Source organism: Notolepis coatsorum (genome assembly GCF_963971535.1).
Source record: "Notolepis coatsorum genome assembly, chromosome: 13".
NCBI classification, from domain to species: domain Eukaryota; kingdom Metazoa; phylum Chordata; class Actinopteri; order Aulopiformes; family Paralepididae; genus Notolepis; species Notolepis coatsorum.
Window position 1 is genome coordinate 110,197,139 of NC_140177.1, and position 20,850 is coordinate 110,217,988.

Genomic DNA, 20,850 nt, shown 5'->3' on the forward strand with positions numbered 1-20,850 from the left:
CGTATTCAGTCAGCCTTCAGGAAAGACTTACTGCAGATGTTCAAATAATGTAGTAAAGCTTCTCATGTGTTTTGACCAATAGATGTCAGCGTGTTATACTAGCAGTTCCAGTTCAACCAACCCTCGAAGGCGTAGCATCACACGGGGCCAGGCTATTGGAGGATACAGACGCCGCGCATGAGATGTCAAATAGCTCCATCTGTGGTGGGTCATGTTTTTGGAAGAAGGCAGGCAGACACTAGACACACAGTCGAAGGAAATGCAAGAACCGCCCGGTGCAGTTTGTTACCTTTGTTGTCGTTTGTGTTTTGACTTTTATTTCTTTTGGTGAATGGTTACACACGTACCGCGCTGTGTAGCGTGATGGGAAATCCATTTTTCAACTGCGTGGTGTTATCGAGGGTGGTCGCCGTTTTTGTGCAACCATAATTTATGCAAAGCAATGCGAGGTAAACGGACTGAATGCACGCTCTCTTCCACCGCTTCAAGAAGGCACAACATTTTACAACGCATTTTCCTTTTAGGTGCACCTTTTAAAATCGTTATACAATTGTAGATAAACTTCCGTTCACGATTTAGTTGTTTTTCCCCTCATTTGTTTTCAGATTTTTCTTGTCTGGTAGAGGTGACTGTCTTATTAAAACGAGGATTTTGAATATGAGGAAGCAATTTATTATAGAGATAGCAAACAGACGGAGGCCTTTCCGCTTTGAGGCCCGGATTTGAGTTTAAAGGGGGTGCAAATGGTGAAAAATACAAATGAATAAAAAAAATTGTCAAATTGGACTTAGTTGAACTGATTGCTCGACAACGTCTGGCGCGCGTTTGATGTCCAACAACCTTCCCCTCCGACCTCCAAACCCGCTTGAACTCCAACACAGCCGGACGACTTCTGAAGAAAGCGGTGGCACAGCAGCACACTTGTGTGATTTGTCCAAAGTTCTCCTTGACTTTTTGTCACTTGTGATTTAATCAAATTGGAGCTGGACCCAGCGTTGACTGTTCAATGGAAGTATGTTATCAGTTGCCGGTGTTGCCTCTGGACAGGCCGGTCCCTCAGCACGTCCTCAGCCGCCGAGGAGCCATCAGTTTCAGCTCCAGCTCCGCGGTGTTCGGTGGCCCCTCGCCGAGGCAGCTGTCCAAGGTGAGAGCAGCCCAGCAGCACAGGTGCATTATACAGCTAGGCATGCCTTGTCCTCTTATTAAAAACCCCACACACACACACAAATGTATCATGTGCAATTAAATGCTTGGAAGATCGTGGAAAATGTGAAAACAACCAGGCTGCATAAATGTAGGCGGGTCACTGATGAGACTTTGTTTTGAATAGGCCACTTTTAAAATACAAAAAATAAGGATATATTTGGCCACTGTTAAAACATTTGACATGTAGTGTAGTGTACACATGCATTTATGCAAAAACACCAAATTAAGAGTTATTTTTTATTTTTTTTTACATTATTTTTTAAACACACATATAAACAAACATGACAACACACGATAAGATACACAAGCATTAATATACAGTGTATATCCAACGAAATTACCATTTATACCAATGTCTTATACAGGATATACCCCTAATACCTGTTATCTAAAAACCTACACACATATGCTCTAGCTCGAACCCCCCCCCCCCTCCCGGACCCCTCTTTGGATAGTACCTCCATTATCCCTCGCTCCTAACCAGACACTACCATTATAAGCTAGCTTTTATTCTCTCCACCACTTCTAACCACATTGACATTTTGGATTCATTGAGACCCAGAATTCTTGCTGTAGATATTTCTTGATAAATCACATCGAGATATGTAAGAAACCAAACTTTCCGGCACAAAAATGTTCCTGTTGAAACCAGCGTGATGCGATCAGCTTTTTAGCTACTGTGATACCCGATAAAACCAATCTCTTTAGCTGTGGATTTACTGCAAACTCAAAAACATCATTCAATAGTAATACAGAGGGGTGTACATGTATATTCCAAGATACGAGTTTTGATAATTGTTGGGTCACATCTTTCCAGAATGTCTTAACTGGTGGGCAGTCCCAATACATTAGCCCCTTTCGTGACTTTCGGTTTGCAAGCCTGGGGCTTTTGTGACCGGAGTCACTTGCTCACACGCCCCGATTACCCAGTAGAGAAACGACCAAGCGTCATCAAGGGGCTCGCGGTGTGTCAAGAATACATCAGATCTGAATTTCAAAGATACCCAGCGTACAATATGGGTCTAACACAGCTTCACGATGGGGTCTGGAAGCTAAAGTATATGCTTAAAGTATAGACGCAGGCCACATGCATGTTTTTTTCAAAATGTATTTTGATGTTTTTTTAAGGTAAAAAATTCAGTTGGACAGAAAAAGTATGCATCACGTCTTTGACCCAGGCCCAGAAAATGTCTAATAATATTATCAGGAAATGTACAGTATCACCGTCAGCTCACTCACACTCAGGGGTGCAGTGGTAATATGGGAACTGGTAACACGCCGCGCGCGGGTACGTGCATGCGCACAGAACATATTTTTTTTTATTTTTTTTTTTATAAATAGCGAAGCTGAAAAAGGTAGCAGGATGTAGCCTTCAATATATAAAGAAATTATATTGTCAACAGATATGGTTAAAAGACAATGACACTGTCACTAATGGCCTCTATGGATGGAATGGCATTCCATGGCAATCACAGACACAGCCCATCGTTCACACCAAACTTGATGAGGGGGCAGGGAATCAGGGATTCAATGTGGAACGCTACCCAAAGCTGTAAAGCAGGGGTCCCCAACCTTTTTTGAACCAATATCTACCTTTTAATTTACCACCTAGCCGAGAGCTACCAGCCAAAATTGTATATTGTAAGCCGTCATTTGAGGCTTTATAAAAGCAGCATAATGAACACAAATCTGTCAGTGCCGAGTCCGACCTCATCTTAAATAACAAACAGCATTGCTTGTTGTAGTTAACACTTTGGCTGCCGGAAAACGCCTAAACACGTCATTCCCGGCCATGCTCAAGTTGCCGAAGACGCTTTACAGCGTCTTTAATATCAATATTTCAAAAATCTGGGATCGGATTCATATTTCCCCTCCGCTGGCCTGAGATCCACCAGGAGGACCCACTGAGCTCTCTGGCGGTTCAGGAGCGCCATCTGGTGGCCGATCGGCGCAATCGCTTAACAGGAAGTGCCGTAGAGGTTGTGCTGGTCGGCCGTATTACTTCCGGGCACTCGCTATAGGTCCCGAGGCTCGATCTCGACACACTACATAGCGATCGATTGCCAATAACTCGATAAACAACATGATTTGGACGTATATACCATTATACAAGCTGTAGATGGACCGGGTAAATCGACATCCCATAATGGTAAAATTTCTACTCTACGCTGATCGCCCAACGACGCGCGGAGACTGGGGTGAGTTTTAGCGTGTAAAATTACCGTCTTCGATACTAACTGCTATTATCAACATTTGACCCACATTAGATGATTGGTATAACGCTGCCCACGGAATTATAAACGCCCCCTAGCCCATCCGGTCAACATCAGATGACGTGTAGTAACTTCTAGAAGTACGTCTAGTTGGAATTTTTTATATCGCGCTGATTGCCATAAAACTGTATTGCATCATCAATATAATGTATTTGGGGCTATAGATCACGTTCTGGAGAAAGCTGCAGAAAGAGATGAAAACATACTTATACATTAGACCATACTTTACTATGAATATGTGAATGAAAAAGTTTAACGTTGCTACACAATGAACAATACATATAGGACTTTGAATGGGCCCTAATAATGGCAATGTAGCAATAGAATTTAAAAAGTTATAGCCCTGCAAAGAAGGGGACTTTCTCTATAGACAAATAGAGCCGGCAACCTACGGTTGATAATGAATTTAACCCATGGCAGCCAAAGTGTTAACAAGGAGAGGCAGAGTTGATTTTGCAAAAAAAAAAAAATAATAATAATCTAATTTTATTAATCAAGATCTACTTGAAACCAGCCCGCGATCTACCTGTCGATCGCGATCGACTGGTTGGGCACCACTGGAAAGGAATGTGAATCACTACCCACTTTCAAAAACACTCAAAAAACAACTACGGGAGACTGCAATTCGAAACTGGCCCCTACAAATGTCCTAACCCAGTTGTACAGTAAATTACCAAGTATGGCTTTGTCAGTATTCCAATGTACTGAATGATTGTATTATTATTCTTCCAATGTGATTGTGTGGCAAATACATTTCTTTGTAAGAATATATCTGCATTTTGTCAGTACAAGATTAATCAGTGATCACATTGAATTAAAACATGATTATTTCCAGTGCCACGATTATTTATTTCAAGATAAACAAACAGGCAAATAGCCTACCTTAGTCAATCTGGACAAATACATTAGGGCCTATAGACTAGAAAAAAAGAAAAGCTGTTTTTAAATGCGGTTACTTGCCTTGTTGTGGAGTGGCAGCACAGCTGTCTCTGTTGTGGGGGACAGTGGGATCATTGTCAAATGATCTGTTTGTATTTGCGGGCGGGGGCGTGGTTGAAGACGCGCTTTTGTTATGGGTGGCCGGGTACTTGGCGCACAACAAATGGATAGAGCGCATTTTTGTGTGCGCGTACACGCGAGTACACATCCGTGCGCGATCGCGCGTACTTCTGCCTCAGTGATCTAGTAACGCGGCGTGTAACCGCGTGTGTGCACGACTGCACCCCTGCTCACACTGGTGCTGAGAACCTGAAAAGTCTACTCACACATTGAGTGCCAACGGCGAGATTAGTCGTGTTAACTCGCCATGCGTTGAGTTAGGGCTGGGCGATATAACGATAACGATAAATATCGCGATATATTTTAATAATCGATATCGAATATCGAAATAAAAAAAAAATAAAAAAATCGTTTTTTTTTTTTTTTTTTTTTTTTTACCTGCAACAGGGCAGTTTTAAAACCAGAGACAGTGGACAGACTTGTCTTTCTTGCCTGCAACTTAAAGTAATGGCTTTGCTTGTTCAAATGACAATACTGACCAAATTCAGATTTCTTTTTCTCTTGTCCATTTATTTTGTTTGCTTTCTAATTTAAAATACATTTTGAAACCGTCTGTACACAGTAGGCTATGTGTGCTAGCAGAACTAGACTCCAGTCACGAGTCACAGTGCACATGTGCGGTGGTTTGTCCACCAAAAAAGCGCCAAAAGATCGAAAATAAACTAGCAGAGCCAGAACTGTTCAACTCCTCTGGAGCCACAGCCAGCAGAGAAGCCGGTTTACTTTAGCTTTTAAACCAGCTGCATCCTGAGAACTGGAGTGTGAGGGGATGTAACACTAAAGATGGCGGCAATGACAAAGAATTGCTGCAAAATAAACATACATCTGTTGTTTTTTAATTTTTTTTATACTTATAACAATTCGATAATTATCGATATCGAGAAATAAAATAAAATTATCATATCGTTATCGCGATATGATTTTTTTCCATATCGCCCAGCCCTACGTTGAGTGCCCAATGACGAGTTTTCTCGTCTTTTTCTCGTTTTTGTTTTTATTAGCAATATCCATTAATTTTTCATCCATCCAGCCTGACGTTATCATTGGGAATGTGTCTGAGCTCGAAAAGGGCAAATACCGCCGCCTATCGTCTCCCGGATGGTAATGCACATCATTGGATTGGATTGGGTGGGCATGTGCATCCGAAAAAAAGTCTGGTCCGGGGTTTTCCCTTCTCTGGCAAGCAGTATCGTGTTATCGCATTCACTGGCGAGGCTCGGAGCAGCGTCGATTATGTGTTTTGGTGCTATAACTAATAACGGATCAATAAACACGATCAATATTTGGAATGGCGATCAGGAATTGGATTAATCTTTTTGCAGAACATCTGATGTGAGGTAAGGACTCTATTTTACCAGTATTGGGTTAATCAGATGTTTTTTTCTCAGCCATCGCTGCGTGTCTGTGTGTGTGTATGACTTTAGCGCTGACCAGGTCATGGATAATAGATTTTTCAGCCCGCTTCTCTAGCGTGCATAAGTACACATATACTATTGATAATCTAGCGTTTATTTGAAAATGATTCATAAATCAGCCGAAAAATGACAATGTGTTTTGTGTATTCCACTAAAGAGCTATTATCGCGGAATTTATCTGGAATTACTAGAACTCTCCAAAACTATACTCTTATTCAAAATGGTATAAAACGGAAATGAACCAATGAAAAAACTATCCGTTTCGTACATGTTGACTGCAAGCAAGTCATTGATAAGCGAGGGGTGTTTTAGACCCATAGCCATAATTTAAGATACAGTTTAAGCCTTCGCAAATTTCCCCGACCTCCCATTGACTTCAGTGCTGGCACTCTAGCCCATATATGGTTAAAGGGGCATGGCACTCAATGTGTTAAGCTTCTTATTAACTACCCTGTATTCATCCATATGTTGATGTTGTGATTAAAAAACATTACATTCAATTCCCCTAGTCTGTAATGCATCAATGCTTTGAGCTACAGTATGCAAAGCCTACAGGACTGCACCTCAACAGTTCAAACACATAAACAAACATGACAACATAAAATTAGATATACAAGCATTAATTAACAGTGCACATCCAATGAAATCACCATTTAAATAAATGTCTTATACAAGATATACACCTAATACCTGCTATCTAATACCCTACACACATATGCTCTCGCTCGCTCCCCCCCCCCCCCCCCCCCCCGGGCCCCCCCTTGGATAATCCATCCATTATCATTCGCTCCTAACCAGGCACTACAATTATATGCTAGCTTTTATTCTCTCCACCACTTCTAACCACATTGTAATTTTGGATTCGCTCAACACCTCAACAGTTTATGTTAAAAGGTGCCCAACAGTAATCTCTGCAGTGCACCATCACGGTCCGATACATCAGTCACAGATCGTGTTTCACATCAGTGACTTCCTCCAAGTCTGTACCTGCGCCTCAAGTCCGGTTACCATCGGTAGTGTGATAGTAAAGGGTTAACCTGCTGTTGTGTGGCAGTGAAAGGGTTAACCTGTGTATTGTCGCAGTGAACGGGTTAACCGTTAGGTAGTGTGGCAGTGAAAGGGTTAAGCACTGCACAACTAACTAGAGCAAACACCTCTAGATAGTTTTAATAAATTGTTATCTGATGGCCTGATTAACCAGTGAACTTGCTGAAGAGTGGATGATGAGTATGTAGCTTGCTGGCCGGGTCAGGGGCACAGTGGGGAAACCTATCTGATGGTGACCATGACCTTGTGGACCATGTATCATATACCGGTAATATTAGAGGTGCAGCGATTCAGGAATCTCACAATTCGATTTAGATTCCTGGGGTCAGGATTCGATTAAAGTCTATTCTCTCAATTCAATAGATGCATAGATTTGATTCTAGCTCGCTGTTTTGAGTTACTTTTCTCATTTGACTGCAGTGGACGGTTAGTTTAATAAGTATCAAAGAACCCCCCTCCCAAAAAAAATCATTTTTGATTTCAATTGATTCGTATGGCATGAAAGTCTGAGGCATCAACTAAAGCCAGAGGCATACATACTCTAGGGTCCTGGCCTGTGGGCTTGTTGAAGGCCTCTGTAGATAAGCAAAGCTAGATGTAAAATTTGATAACCTTCGACCCGCTCAAGGTAATTACATGTGGATAATATAGTGTCAAAACAACAGAAGGTCCCTCGTACAAATACATATATGTATTACGATGCAAGAAATGCATCACCCATTTAAACCCATGCTCAAAAAATCGAATTATTTTATGCTAAAATAAGATGGTCTTCAAATTGTCTTGTGCACTGCCACTCGTTAACTTTGGACCAGCATCACCCGCTGATAACGTTTGACGTCATGACCCGGAGATGAAGCCTGTCACATTACATCGGTCAGATAGCAAAGCTCCTTGAGGAGTTTAGTAGTTATTGTTATTACTCCTCTGGGACCAGAACGCTGTAGAGCAAAGATAAGCCCAACCATTCAATGATAGAATGTGCGTCACATTGATGTGCAATGTGCAAAAAGAATGCTGGAGGGGCGGTTTTGACACTCGCATCAATTCACAACACGTCTTTTATAATCCTTTTCATTGCCGGTTAGACAAGATAATGTGTCAAGCATCTGTGTCAGAAGTAAGTTGACTCTTATTCAGTATTTTCACAGCACAGTTGAATAGGCTACATTCACAACAGATAGTACAGTGCACAGCAGGGCATGCTGCCCCTTTGTCTCAGGCCTAGTGATTCTAACAAGATAAAGTTGTTGACTGATGCACAGCCAGCCATAGGTAATTGCTTACTCGTTTACCCTGAGCTGGCTCTCGACTCCTGTTTTTGACCAATAAGGAATCAAGTTATTGACAAATAAGCTACTTGTCTCTGACCAATAAGTGATAAGGATATAGGCTACTGCAGAATAGGCTACTTGTCTTTGACCAATAAGTGATGCTTATGATGTAGACTAATTCAATTCATCACTTTATTGCCATGTCAACACAAAAAGTGGATACTCCTCAAACCCTCTTTTCTTTTACGAGGTTGATATGACGACAAGAAAGTTCTCCACTTCACACCTCGCTTCTAACTGCTCCCAACTTTCACCAGCTACTCCCATGCAATCTGTGTAAGGCCAGCATGGCTGCAGGATTAGTTTATGAACCCTTATGAATGCCCTCAGCCTGTTCGCCCTCCCCGGGATTTCTGATTGTGTTTATGGCCCTGCTCCATTAAGGAGTGATATTGTCCAGCCAGCGTGGCTGAAGTGGGATTTACTGGAGGGCCCGCTCTCAGGAATGTGCAGAGCGCCGAGTCCCTGCTGCTTCTTGCAGCGCGGTGCCACAATTCATGGGAGGGTTCTGAATTTCTGAAGCACCTTTGAACAGTTTCAGGTCTTGTCCGTGCTCCAACGTTTAGAGGTGGCGTGTGTTCGGTGGACGCAGTGAGGTTAAATCTTTACTGTGTGTAGTTCTTTTTGTGATTCGGGGGGGGGGGGGGGGGGGGGGGGGGTAGCCTGTTTTATTTGATTGGTTCCACATCCGTCGTTTTCTTGGTCCCGGTTATAGAGGAGTTACTTTAATTAGGCTAGTATTTTCACATCTTCTCACGTGGTCGCTCAGCTCTGCACACTGTTCACTTCCAGCAGAGACGTCCGAATCCGATCACAGGGTGGTCAGTGCCCTTGGAGCAGTTTGGGGCTTGGTGCCTTGCTGAAGGGCACGTTGGCAGAGATGGCAGCCACTGTAGATGTACCATTCCAAAACTGTGGAATTGGGGGTTAACCAAATAATATAGATTTTATTTTCATATTTATATATTTTATATATCAAATATAGATTTTGTAGTTGAGATGAATGGATGCAGAGCAGAGGAATCACTGAGGCTCTTTCACACTCGGCCTCTTCACAGTTACAGGTGACTGATTCAGAGTGCAGCCCATTTTTACCCTAGTAATGTTGACTGACACCTGTGAATCAATCCAATTTGTAATTGAAACAACCAGGCAAATCGGTTTTAAAGCTCTCTTAATTTTCCAACAAATCTTAGTTTGAGACCACGGCCTCCGCTCTCTCAACGCCTAATAAGGCGTCTGGTAAACTTCTTTATATTTTCCCAGGAGCACTGAGCAGGATTACCGTGGCTTCAAAGCAAAACCGTGGCGTCTGTCCAAGTGTCTCCACGTCAACCAACCTGCACAGTGCACACCGCATTCTTTCACAAGCCATTCATTTTAACGGGTCACTGCTCGACTGAATCATCAGTCTTTGTTGACACGGACTATAGCCTATAGGGGTGGGAATCGCCAGAGACCTCACGATACGATACTATCGCGATACTTGCGTCACGATATGATACTATCGTGATACGCTGAGTATTGTGATATGAATATTGCGATTAAAATATATATATTTAAAAAAAAATTATTACCTTTTTCAACTGCAAAGTAAAACTGTCAACATGTTTTATCTAATAAAATAAAGTTCAGTCTGTTCATCTCACTTCAATTATTTTTATTGCAGAACATGGTATTTTCTCAAGCAGACAGATGTAAACACTGTGTTGCATGTACCTGACAAACTCAACTGTTTGTATTACAGTCATATTCCAACTTAACTGAATGCATGCGTGTGTGTGTGTGGAGTCGACTACTGTACTATTACAGGTATTGAAATGAACAATGCAACTTCCTTATACAAAAAAAAAAAGTTATGAATAATTAAATATCGATACTTGTATCGCCACGCAAAGTATCGCGATACCACTACGTATCGATTTCCCCCCCCCACCCCTAATAGCCTAACTAGCTCTCCTCACCCCCCCCCCCCCCCTCCGGGCTGACTAAGATGCATAGTAAAGGTCCTCAGGTGTTCAGGCCTGTGAGAACAGAGGCCGGTGCAGCTGGTGATTAAGGAGGCCGTTGCACAGCGTTCAGGGAGTGACGCGGGAGACGCTGGAGGAATGACGTACATGGGGAGCTGTTGAGACTTGAAAAGGGCCTTGTTGTCCATCCTGGCAGAACGAAACATCATGCTAGATTGGGTCAATCGAGTACCCTGGGGGGGAAAAACACTAATTCCTTCAACCTTCTCTTTGTACCAGAACAAAGGCTTAGCTTTCGAGAAGGCCTGCACTCTTCTTGGAATTTAATCCTGACTAATGGGACTAATCCAACTATTAAGGAATCACATTTTCTAAATATTTGTAAATTTTTATCAGAATGATTTGATATTTTACAACAAATGGACATCTTATCTCTATGAAGCTGTCCTTCACAAAGCAGTCATGGCAAATAGTTGTAAATGCCTAGGACTCACTGTCCCACGTGAACGTTTTTTTAACAATAGATTTGAACATTCGGTGGGTACTGTGACACAAGTCAGCGACTCAGCGTGGTGAGTATTTAGTTCAATGTGTTGCTCTGCCTGATACTAAAGAGGAAATCCAGGGTAGTGTTTTAGCAAAGTGGAGCTAGTCACACTGTTCATGTCTCTGTACAGTAGCCGTAAGCATTTGAATAATATGATCCACCTGGGGTTGCATGCTACCTGGATTTGCATGCCATTTGAAAATACGGGACCACATTTAGACTGGCCTCAGGTCTGAGGGAAATCTGAGCTACAGTAGCACATACTAAAGCATTGTGTGTCCATACTATACGGGCCAGTTGGTGCTTGTTGGACCTAGTTCTTGCATACGCCATGGGCCATTGGGCCAGTGTGCTTGTTGGGCCTAGTTCTTCCATACTACATGAGCCAGTGTGCTTGTTGGGCTTAGTTCTTGCCTACTAAATGGACCATGTGCTTGTTGGGCCTAGTTCTTGCCTACTAAATGGACCATGTGCTTGTTGGGCCTAGTTCTTGCCTACTAAATGGACCATGTGCTTGTTGGGCCTAGTTCTTGCCTACTAAATGGACCGTGTGCTTGTTGGGCCTAGTTCTTGCCTACTAAATGGACAATGTGCTTGTTGGGCCTAGTTCTTGCCTACTAAATGGACCATGTGCTTGTTGGGCCTAGTCCTTGCCTGCTACTACATGGACCATGTGCTTGTTGGGCCTAGTTCTTGCCTACTACTGTACATTGACCATGTGCTTGTTGAGCTTGGTTCTTGCCTACTACTGTACATTGACCATGTGCTTGTTGGGCCTAGTTCTTGCCTGCTACTACATGGACCATGTGCTTTTTGGGCCTAGTTCTTGCCTGCTACTGTACATGGACCATGTGCTTGTTGGGCCTAGTTCTTGCCTGCTACTGTACATTGACCATGTGCTTGTTGGGCCTAGTTCTTGCCTGCTACTACATTGACCATGTGCTTGTTGGGCCTAGTTCTTGCCTGCTACTACATGGACCATGTGCTTGTTGGGCCTAGTTCTTGCCTACTACATTGACCATGTGCTTGTTGGGCCTAGTTCTTGCCTACTACATTGACCATGTGCTTGTTTGGCCTAGTTCTTGCCTACTACATTGACCATGTGCTTGTTGGGCCTAGTTCTTGCCTACTACATGGACCATGTGCTTGTTGGGCCTAGTTCTTGCCTACTACATTGACCATGTGCTTGTTGGGCCTAGTTCTTGCCTACTACATTGACCATGTGCTTGTTGGGCCTAGTTCTTGCCTGCTACTACATTGACCATGTGCTTGTTGGGCCTAGTTCTTGCCTGCTACTACATTGACCATGTGCTTGTTGGGCCTAGTTCTTGCCTGCTACTACATTGACCATGTGCTTGTTGGGCCTAGTTTTTGCCTGCTACTACATTGACCATGTGCTTGTTGGGCCTAGTTTTTGCCTGCTACTACATTGACCATGTGCTTGTTGGGCCTAGTTCTTGCCTGCTACTACATTGACCATGTGCTTGTTGGGCCTAGTTCTTGCCTGCTACTACATTGACCATGTGCTTGTTGGGCCTAGTTCTTGCCTGCTACTACATTGACCATGTGCTTGTTGGGCCTAGTTCTTGCCTACTAAATGGACCATGTGCTTGTTGGGCCTAGTTCTTGCCTACTAAATGGACCATGTGCTTGTTGGGCCTAGTCCTTGCCTGCTACTACATGGACCATGTGCTTGTTGGGCCTAGTTCTTGCCTACTACTGTACATTGACCATGTGCTTGTTGAGCTTGGTTCTTGCCTACTACTGTACATTGACCATGTGCTTGTTGGGCCTAGTTCTTGCCTGCTACTACATGGACCATGTGCTTGTTGGGCCTAGTTCTTGCCTGCTACTGTACATGGACCATGTGCTTGTTGGGCCTAGTTCTTGCCTGCTACTGTACATTGACCATGTGCTTGTTGGGCCTAGTTCTTGCCTGCTACTACATTGACCATGTGCTTGTTGGGCCTAGTTCTTGCCTGCTACTACATGGACCATGTGCTTGTTGGGCCTAGTTCTTGCCTACTACATTGACCATGTGCTTGTTGGGCCTAGTTCTTGCCTACTACATTGACCATGTGCTTGTTGGGCCTAGTTCTTGCCTACTACATGGACCATGTGCTTGTTGGGCCTAGTTCTTGCCTACTACATTGACCATGTGCTTGTTGGGCCTAGTTCTTGCCTACTACATTGACCATGTGCTTGTTGGGCCTAGTTCTTGCCTGCTACTACATTGACCATGTGCTTGTTGGGCCTAGTTCTTGCCTGCTACTACATTGACCATGTGCTTGTTGGGCCTAGTTCTTGCCTGCTACTACATTGACCATGTGCTTGTTGGGCCTAGTTCTTGCTTGCTACTACATTGACCATGTGCTTGTTGGGCCTAGTTCTTGCTTGCTACTACATTGACCATGTGCTTGTTGGGCCTAGTTCTTGCTTGCTACTACATTGACCATGTGCTTGTTGGGCCTAGTTCTTGCCTGCTACTACATTGACCATGTGCTTGTTGGGCCTAGTTCTTGCCTGCTACTACATTGACCATGTGCTTGTTGGGCCTAGTTCTTGCTTGCTACTACATTGACCATGTGCTTGTTGGGCCTAGTTCTTGCCTACTACATTGACCATGTGCTTGTTGGGCCTAGTTCTTGCCTGCTACTACATTGACCATGTGCTTGTTGGGCCTAGTTCTTGCTTGCTACTACATTGACCATGTGCTTGTTGGGCCTAGTTCTTGCCTACTACATTGACCATGTGCTTGTTGGGCCTAGTTCTTGCCTACTACATTGACCATGTGCTTGTTGGGCCTAGTTCTTGCCTACTACATTGACCATGTGCTTGTTGGGCCTAGTTTTTGCCTGCTACTACATTGACCATGTGCTTGTTGGGCCTAGTTCTTGCCTGCTACTACATTGACCATGTGCTTGTTGGGCCTAGTTCTTGCCTACTACATTGACCATGTGCTTGTTGGGCCTAGTTCTTGCCTACTACATTGACCATGTGCTTGTTGGGCCTAGTTCTTGCCTGCTACTACATTGACCATGTGCTTGTTGGGCCTAGTTCTTGCTTGCTACTACATTGACCATGTGCTTGTTGGGCCTAGTTCTTGCCTACTACATTGACCATGTGCTTGTTGGGCCTAGTTCTTGCCTACTACATTGACCAGGTGCTTGTTGGGCCTAGTTCTTGCCTGCTACTACATTGACCATGTGCTTGTTGGGCCTAGTTCTTGCCTGCTACTACATTGACCATGTGCTTGTTGGGCCTAGTTCTTGCTTGCTACTACATTGACCATGTGCTTGTTGGGCCTAGTTCTTGCCTACTACATTGACCATGTGCTTGTTGGGCCTAGTTCTTGCCTGCTACTACATTGACCATGTGCTTGTTGGGCCTAGTTCTTGCTTGCTACTACATTGACCATGTGCTTGTTGGGCCTAGTTCTTGCCTACTACATTGACCATGTGCTTGTTGGGCCTAGTTCTTGCCTACTACATTGACCATGTGCTTGTTGGGCCTAGTTCTTGCCTACTACATTGACCATGTGCTTGTTGGGCCTAGTTTTTGCCTGCTACTACATTGACCATGTGCTTGTTGGGCCTAGTTCTTGCCTGCTACTACATTGACCATGTGCTTGTTGGGCCTAGTTCTTGCCTGCTACTACATTGACCATGTGCTTGTTGGGCCTAGTTCTTGCCTGCTACTACATTGACCATGTGCTTGTTGGGCCTAGTTCTTGCCTGCTACTACATTGACCATGTGCTTGTTGGGCCTAGTTCTTGCTTGCTACTACATTGACCATGTGCTTGTTGGGCCTAGTTCTTGCCTACTACATTGACCATGTGCTTGTTGGGCCTAGTTCTTGCCTACTACATTGACCAGGTGCTTGTTGGGCCTAGTTCTTGCCTATTACATGGGCCATGTGCTTGTTGGTAGGGATTCCCTGATCGATCGGTATCGGCCGGTATTCAGTATAAATATGAGATTGGGGAATTCCGATAATGCTTTCTAGTCGCAAATTGCGAAAACCGATCGATGACGCAGGCAAATCCAATTCTCAGCGGAGTTGGAATCTCGCTGTCTTCTCTCCTACAGCAAGTTGTTGACACACAGGCACACACATGCTGCTGCAGTGTACGCATTGCCCCTCCCCCTCACAGACCCGTCTTGTCAACAAATCCTCTCATTCGCTCTGCAACAGTGCAATAGCCGAGCCGCAACTTGTCGTGACAGCTCATCTTTCAACATCACTGAAGCATTAAACAAAATGGCCCAGTAAACTATTCACTTTAGTTTAATACATGAGGCGTTGTCTAACGTTATCTAGCTGGCTAGCTACTGATAGCTCATAATATCAACATCTGATAACCAGTGATGGGAATAACGGCGTTATAAATAACGGCGTTAGTTTTTTCACTAACGAACGGATTACTCTTCCAATCTTAATAACGCCGTTACCGTTACTGCCAAAAAATGCGGCGCGTTACTATGAAGCTGTTTTTTTCATCAGACGGATCTCTGCGCAGAGAGGCATACTGTTCTTCCTTGGTTAGTGGGCAGCGCGTGATTGGCTGAGGTTGAGTAAAATGTCATGGTAAGCCAATCAGAGGTAGAGGTGGGCGGGTGTTCGAAAGCCACTAGAGTCTGACACACGGCGACAACACAATAGGGCTGTGCTGTCTTAACACTTTCGTTGCCAAAGGACGAGTTTAGGCGTCCTTCCCCGCCATGCTCAAGTTGCCGAAGACGCCGTAACTCGTCTTTGATATCAATATTTCAAAAATCTGTGATCGGAATCATATTTCCTTTCCGGGGCCCTGAGACACAAGTGTGATCTCCTCTCAATCCTCTAGCGGTTCAAGACCGCCATTTGGTGGCCGATCGGCAGATCGAAAAAACGGATGTTACCTTTAACCCGGCAGGACTCACTCCATATGTGGTCCGGGCACTCGCTAATGTTAGAGAGACTCAGTCAGGGGAGGAAACTAACTTTTTGGTTTACCAGCCAACTGGCGAGTATCTGATTTTTTTTACCAGCCAAACAGATTTTTTACCAGACAAAAAAAATCGCTAATTATGATAATTACTTCTTTGTATGTCAAGCCGTGTCAATGTTGTGTATGCATCTGGGTAGGCACACTGTGCCTTTAAGACAGCACGGTGGTCTTACGACAGTGCTGTGAAGTACCGTCAAGTGTTGTGGTAACGTCAGTTGGGTTGGTGTGCTGTTGTGCACAGTGCACTGGTTGAGCTAGCCCCTTTCGTGACTGCGATGTGCAAGCCAGGGGCTTTTGAGCATGAAATAAAATGTCTAACCTTACGTCGTAGTCCGGTGCTTTTTTGGAAACATTATAGTCATAACAGATACACCTAGCTGGCTGCTTTGAGCACACAGGGCTAACGTTAGCTAGCAAGCAGCTATAGCTAAAACGCTAACTAGAAGCTAACCACTGTATACAGTTCCAGTAGACTAACATTACACCTCTGTGATTTAAATGTGTCCTTAGTAACTTATACTCGAGGGTTGTACTAGGGTTGGATGCAGTTCCCCGTTGGTCAGTCTGTCTGTTTTCCATCTTCTGCTGTGTTTAACGTTATCTGTTTGCGAGTGCTCCTGATGGCTAGCCTAGTACCGCGGGACTTTTATTATTATATGTCCGCGGGTTGGCCAGTACTGCGCAAACGTTTATTAAACATTATATGTCCGCGGGTGGTCTTGTGCAGTGCTCTCGTGGCACTGTCAACTAAAGCGAACACTCAGAAGACGCGCACCGTTTGCCAGTGCAGTGATTGCAGAATGTTTTATTTTTTTGTATACTCGCCAGCAGGGGAGGAAACTAACTTTTTGGCTTACCAGCCAACTGGCGGGTATCTGATTTTTTTTACCAGCCAAACGTAAAAAATACCAGCATTTGGCCAGTAAAGTGGCCTAATTTCCTCCCCTGGACTCAGTCTTCACACAGTGAACATCGATCGCTGCAAATAACTCGAAAAAACAACATGATTTGGACGTATATATTATTATTAGAGCTGGGCCGTTATCGTTAACGCGATACTATTATCGTGCGATAATATAATTAACGCATTAATCTAAAAAAAGAAAAAGAAAAAAAATTCTTCTTTTTACATTTTTTTTTTAACCTTATTTACCCAGGGTAGGTTCGCTGAGCACAGATGCTCTTTTTCAGGAACCCCTGCTTCACATTCACACAGTTCCATTCACACCTAGGGATGGGAATCGAAAACCGGTTCCCGTTGGGAACCGGTTCCTAATTGGCCGATGCCTGGAACCGTGTGGCTCCTGTGACTTTCGATTCCCTTATCGCTGCCAGGTTTTTCCTACAGTTGCGCGCATTAGCATGTAGCCATGGCAGACTCTATTTGATTCCTTAAGGGCTCGAAATTGCCTGGCTTTTGGTCATATGCTCCCGCTGTTTGGCTACTTCTATGTGCAGTGAAAACTACTTGAATGCTTTAGAACATGGTCATTGATTTAGTTTAGGGTGAGCTAAAATTAGCCGCGGAGCTATCGCTAGCTAACGTGAGCTAACGCTATTTAATCAAGCTCACAAAGAGAGATAAACAGCTGACAGCGGATAGTACAGGTACAAATACAATAAAATAGCGGGTGGGGACTGTTGTGTAAACATTGTACTCTTTAGTTCACATATAATAAGAGCCGGATTGTTTATTTACTAAGTCTCTACTCTGAGTCCGTCAGACAGGAAGTACCATGGTGCAACATACAAATGTGTTCGTGTAGCAACACAAGCCAATACCTACAGGACAGGGGCCCGGGGAGGGAGCTCTGTGTGTCTGTGTGTGTGTGTGTGAGACAGAAGTCAAGAGGAATAACGACTGTTATTCAATAGATTAAATTAGTTTAAGAATAAAAAAATAAATACATTTTAAGAGAATCTCAAATACATTATTTTATTTAAGTGTAGGCTATAGTTAATGTTTTATTTTTTGTATTTTTCTGACATGGTAAATGGCTGCTTTTTTATATAGCGCTTTTATCCAAAGCGCTTTACAATTTGTTCCTTACATTTTACCCAATCACTCACACATTCACACAACGACGGCGCAGGCAACCATGCAAGGTGCCAACCTGCTCATCGGGAGCAGTTAGGGGTTAAGTGTCTTGCTCAAGGACACATCGACACGCTGCCCGGGAGGAGCGGGAATCGAACCGGGAACCTCCGGATTGCCAGACGACTGCTCTACCTCCCGAGCCACTGTCGCCCCTGACATGGGGGCTCAACAATAAATGACAATCAGAAATGTCAAGTTGCATGTTGTTATTCTAACCAGCTTAGTTCTGTTGCATTTCCAATTTATTTATTTAAATTATAAATTGATCAGGTATCGATAAGAGAATCGATAAAGAATCGAATCGATAAGCAGAATCGATAATGGAATCGTATCGATAAAATCCTATCAATTCCCATCCCTATTCACACCTGGGAGCTGCCCAGTACAACCACAGTTGACACCATTGGCCACTGAGCAACTCCACTGGAGCAGTTGATTTGCATTGGCACCCAACGGGAAAAATATTATAGGCACTATAAGTAGACATCGCTACATAAAACAAGCTGGTCTGCCTGAGTGACTGGTGGAAGAAGGAGAAATAGAGATTGGACTGATTGAGTCAAGCCATGTCACATAGTTCAAGTTTGAAATGCTTCTTTCTGTTTTGCTCCTGAGAGTGTGCTAGATACTGTACTGGTAATATTATTTATTTGTGTTAACTTCTGAATATAACAACTTATTAAACACAAGTACATCTTATTGAACATTATTTTGATATTTCATTACCAATTATCATAGCAAAACAGCTTTTTCAAACAGTCTGTAATGCATTTTGGAAATGGGAGATGGGCTCATGGTGTAATGGGCCACCTGGCCTGAGAAACATGAGGAAAGAAAAAGTAAGGACTTACTTCTGGTCATTATTTGGGTAGAACACACATATTTTGAATGCCTTCGGCAGGTTTTTTTAATTTTTTTTGAGCCATTTTAATCTGTCGGTATGGTCTGTCGCCTAGGATGCAGAAGTTAGTAATGGGGGTCAAGTGTGTGTGCTCTGTTGATGATCATCTCTCTCTCTCTTTCTCTTTCTCTTTTTCTTTCTCTTTCTCTTTCTCTCTCTCTCTCTCTCGTCATAACTAGAAAGGTGCGCTCAGTAGACCTAAAATCTCCAGCAGCCACTCTCTCTTTCTCTCTCTCTCTCTCTCTCTCTCTCTCTCTCTCTCTCTGATCTAAAGATAAACAAAGGGTTTTAAAAGTGTATTTATCTTCTCGTATAGTACCAGAGAGAAGCTGAGGAGAATCAACCAGCAACAAAAGCAAAATTAGTTAAAAAAAAATTATTATTATTATAATAAAAAAAAAATATTATAATTAAATTTTTTTTGGTATAGAAAGTATCGATACTTTTCAAGGTATCGTATCGAAGTCGAAAATCCAGTATCGTGACAACACTAGTAGCCGATGTACAATCTTAAATTGAATAAGCCTGTGTCTCGCACAGATGGATGAAGCGTGAATTTCTTTTTGTATTCTTGACCACACCTCTTCTGTTCTGATGTCTATTTCAAAGTCCTTTTCCCAGTTTTGATTGATTGATTGAAAACTTTATTAACAGATTGCAGAATGGGCACAATACAGTACAGCTCAATACACACACTTGTTAGGGGATGTAGACCAGAGAAAGACTTTCATCTTGTTTACATCAGGGTCCCCCATTTTCAATTCATCATAACATATGACATACAGATAGACAGTACTGCTATCTATACCAGGGTGCGAAATTAACGGGGGCTCAGGGGGAACACTGTACAACTGTACAAGCAAAACTGTACATTGGAATATTGACAACCATAGTTGGTCATTTACTGTACATTGGAGGGGGTTGGGTTAGGACATTTACATGGGCCAGTTTCGAATTGCAGTCTCTCGTAGGTGCTCTTTCTTTGAGAGTGTTTTTGAAAGTGGGTAGTGATTCACATTCCTTTACTGCTTTGGGTAGGGCGTTCCACATTGATGTGGCATAATTGCGAAACGTGTTTAGTCCCTTGTTTGAGCCGAATCTGGGTTTAACATGATTTGTGGAGCTCCCTCTGGTGTTGTGATCGTGGTATTCACTGACCTTTGGGAAGTATTTTGACATGTACATGGGTACCTTGGTCGTGTAGTGTATCTTGTAGACCAGGCCCATTGCAAGTTGCTGTACTCTGTCGTCTACTCTAAGCCATGATCCTAGGTTGTCAAAGTGGGCAGGGGTGAGGTGGGTTCTAGGAGTAAGATCAAGCAGTAGTCTGACCAGTTTGTTTTGAGATGTTTGTAATTTTGTTTTTACCGCCTTTGAGGTGCTTTGGTACCATGAGGTGCAAGCATAGTCGTAGTACCCCTGAATGAGTGCTCCTGCCAGAGTCTTCAGGGTGTTCTTGTTTACCAGAGGAGATCCGGTACAAGAATCGAGTTCATTGGTTGACTTTTTTTTATTACATTGGATGCCATTTTGTCACAGGAAAGATTAGCCTCTAGGATGGAGCCCAGGTAGGTAATTTCATCTTTCCTTGTGACAATATTGTCACCCACCCCTTTATTATTGAGAGTGACGAGTCCTCCATCTCGAATATGTTCATATAAAGCTTAGACATAGTTCCCTTGAGCTCAGGTTTTATCTCCAGGATTGAGTCCAGTGATGTATCTGGAGGCAGGGATGGAAATGTAGTGGATTGACTACGTATAAAGTTTCTAACTTGTAGGTAACGAAAGAAGTGGTGTGATCAGGGAGCGAAATTAACTTTTTGACTCACCGGCCAGTGGCGGGTAGATGGGAAGAGTCTACCCGCCAAGCATATTTCTTACCCGCCAAATTTTTTTTTATTAAACAAATATATATATATATTTTATATAATTTTTTTTTTAAATAAAATATATATTATATAATCATACTTGTAGTTGTATTATCTGCGAGACATCGCCACCACGCAA

At 43.3% G+C, this 20,850-nt stretch overlaps 1 protein-coding gene across 1 annotated transcript in view; it reads left to right on the forward strand.

Annotated features, from left to right (window-relative positions):
- The first annotated feature begins 258 nt into the window (after nt 1-258).
- Nucleotides 259-20,850, forward strand: part of LOC311239516 (high affinity 3',5'-cyclic-AMP phosphodiesterase 7A-like) — a 125,069-nt gene continuing 104,477 nt past the window's right edge. Inside the window, exon 1 of the mRNA XM_084327831.1 lies at nt 259-1,144. Within this exon, the coding sequence (XP_084183957.1) occupies nt 1,007-1,144 (138 nt within the window). The 5' untranslated portion in view covers nt 259-1,006. The remainder of the gene's footprint in view (nt 1,145-20,850) is intronic.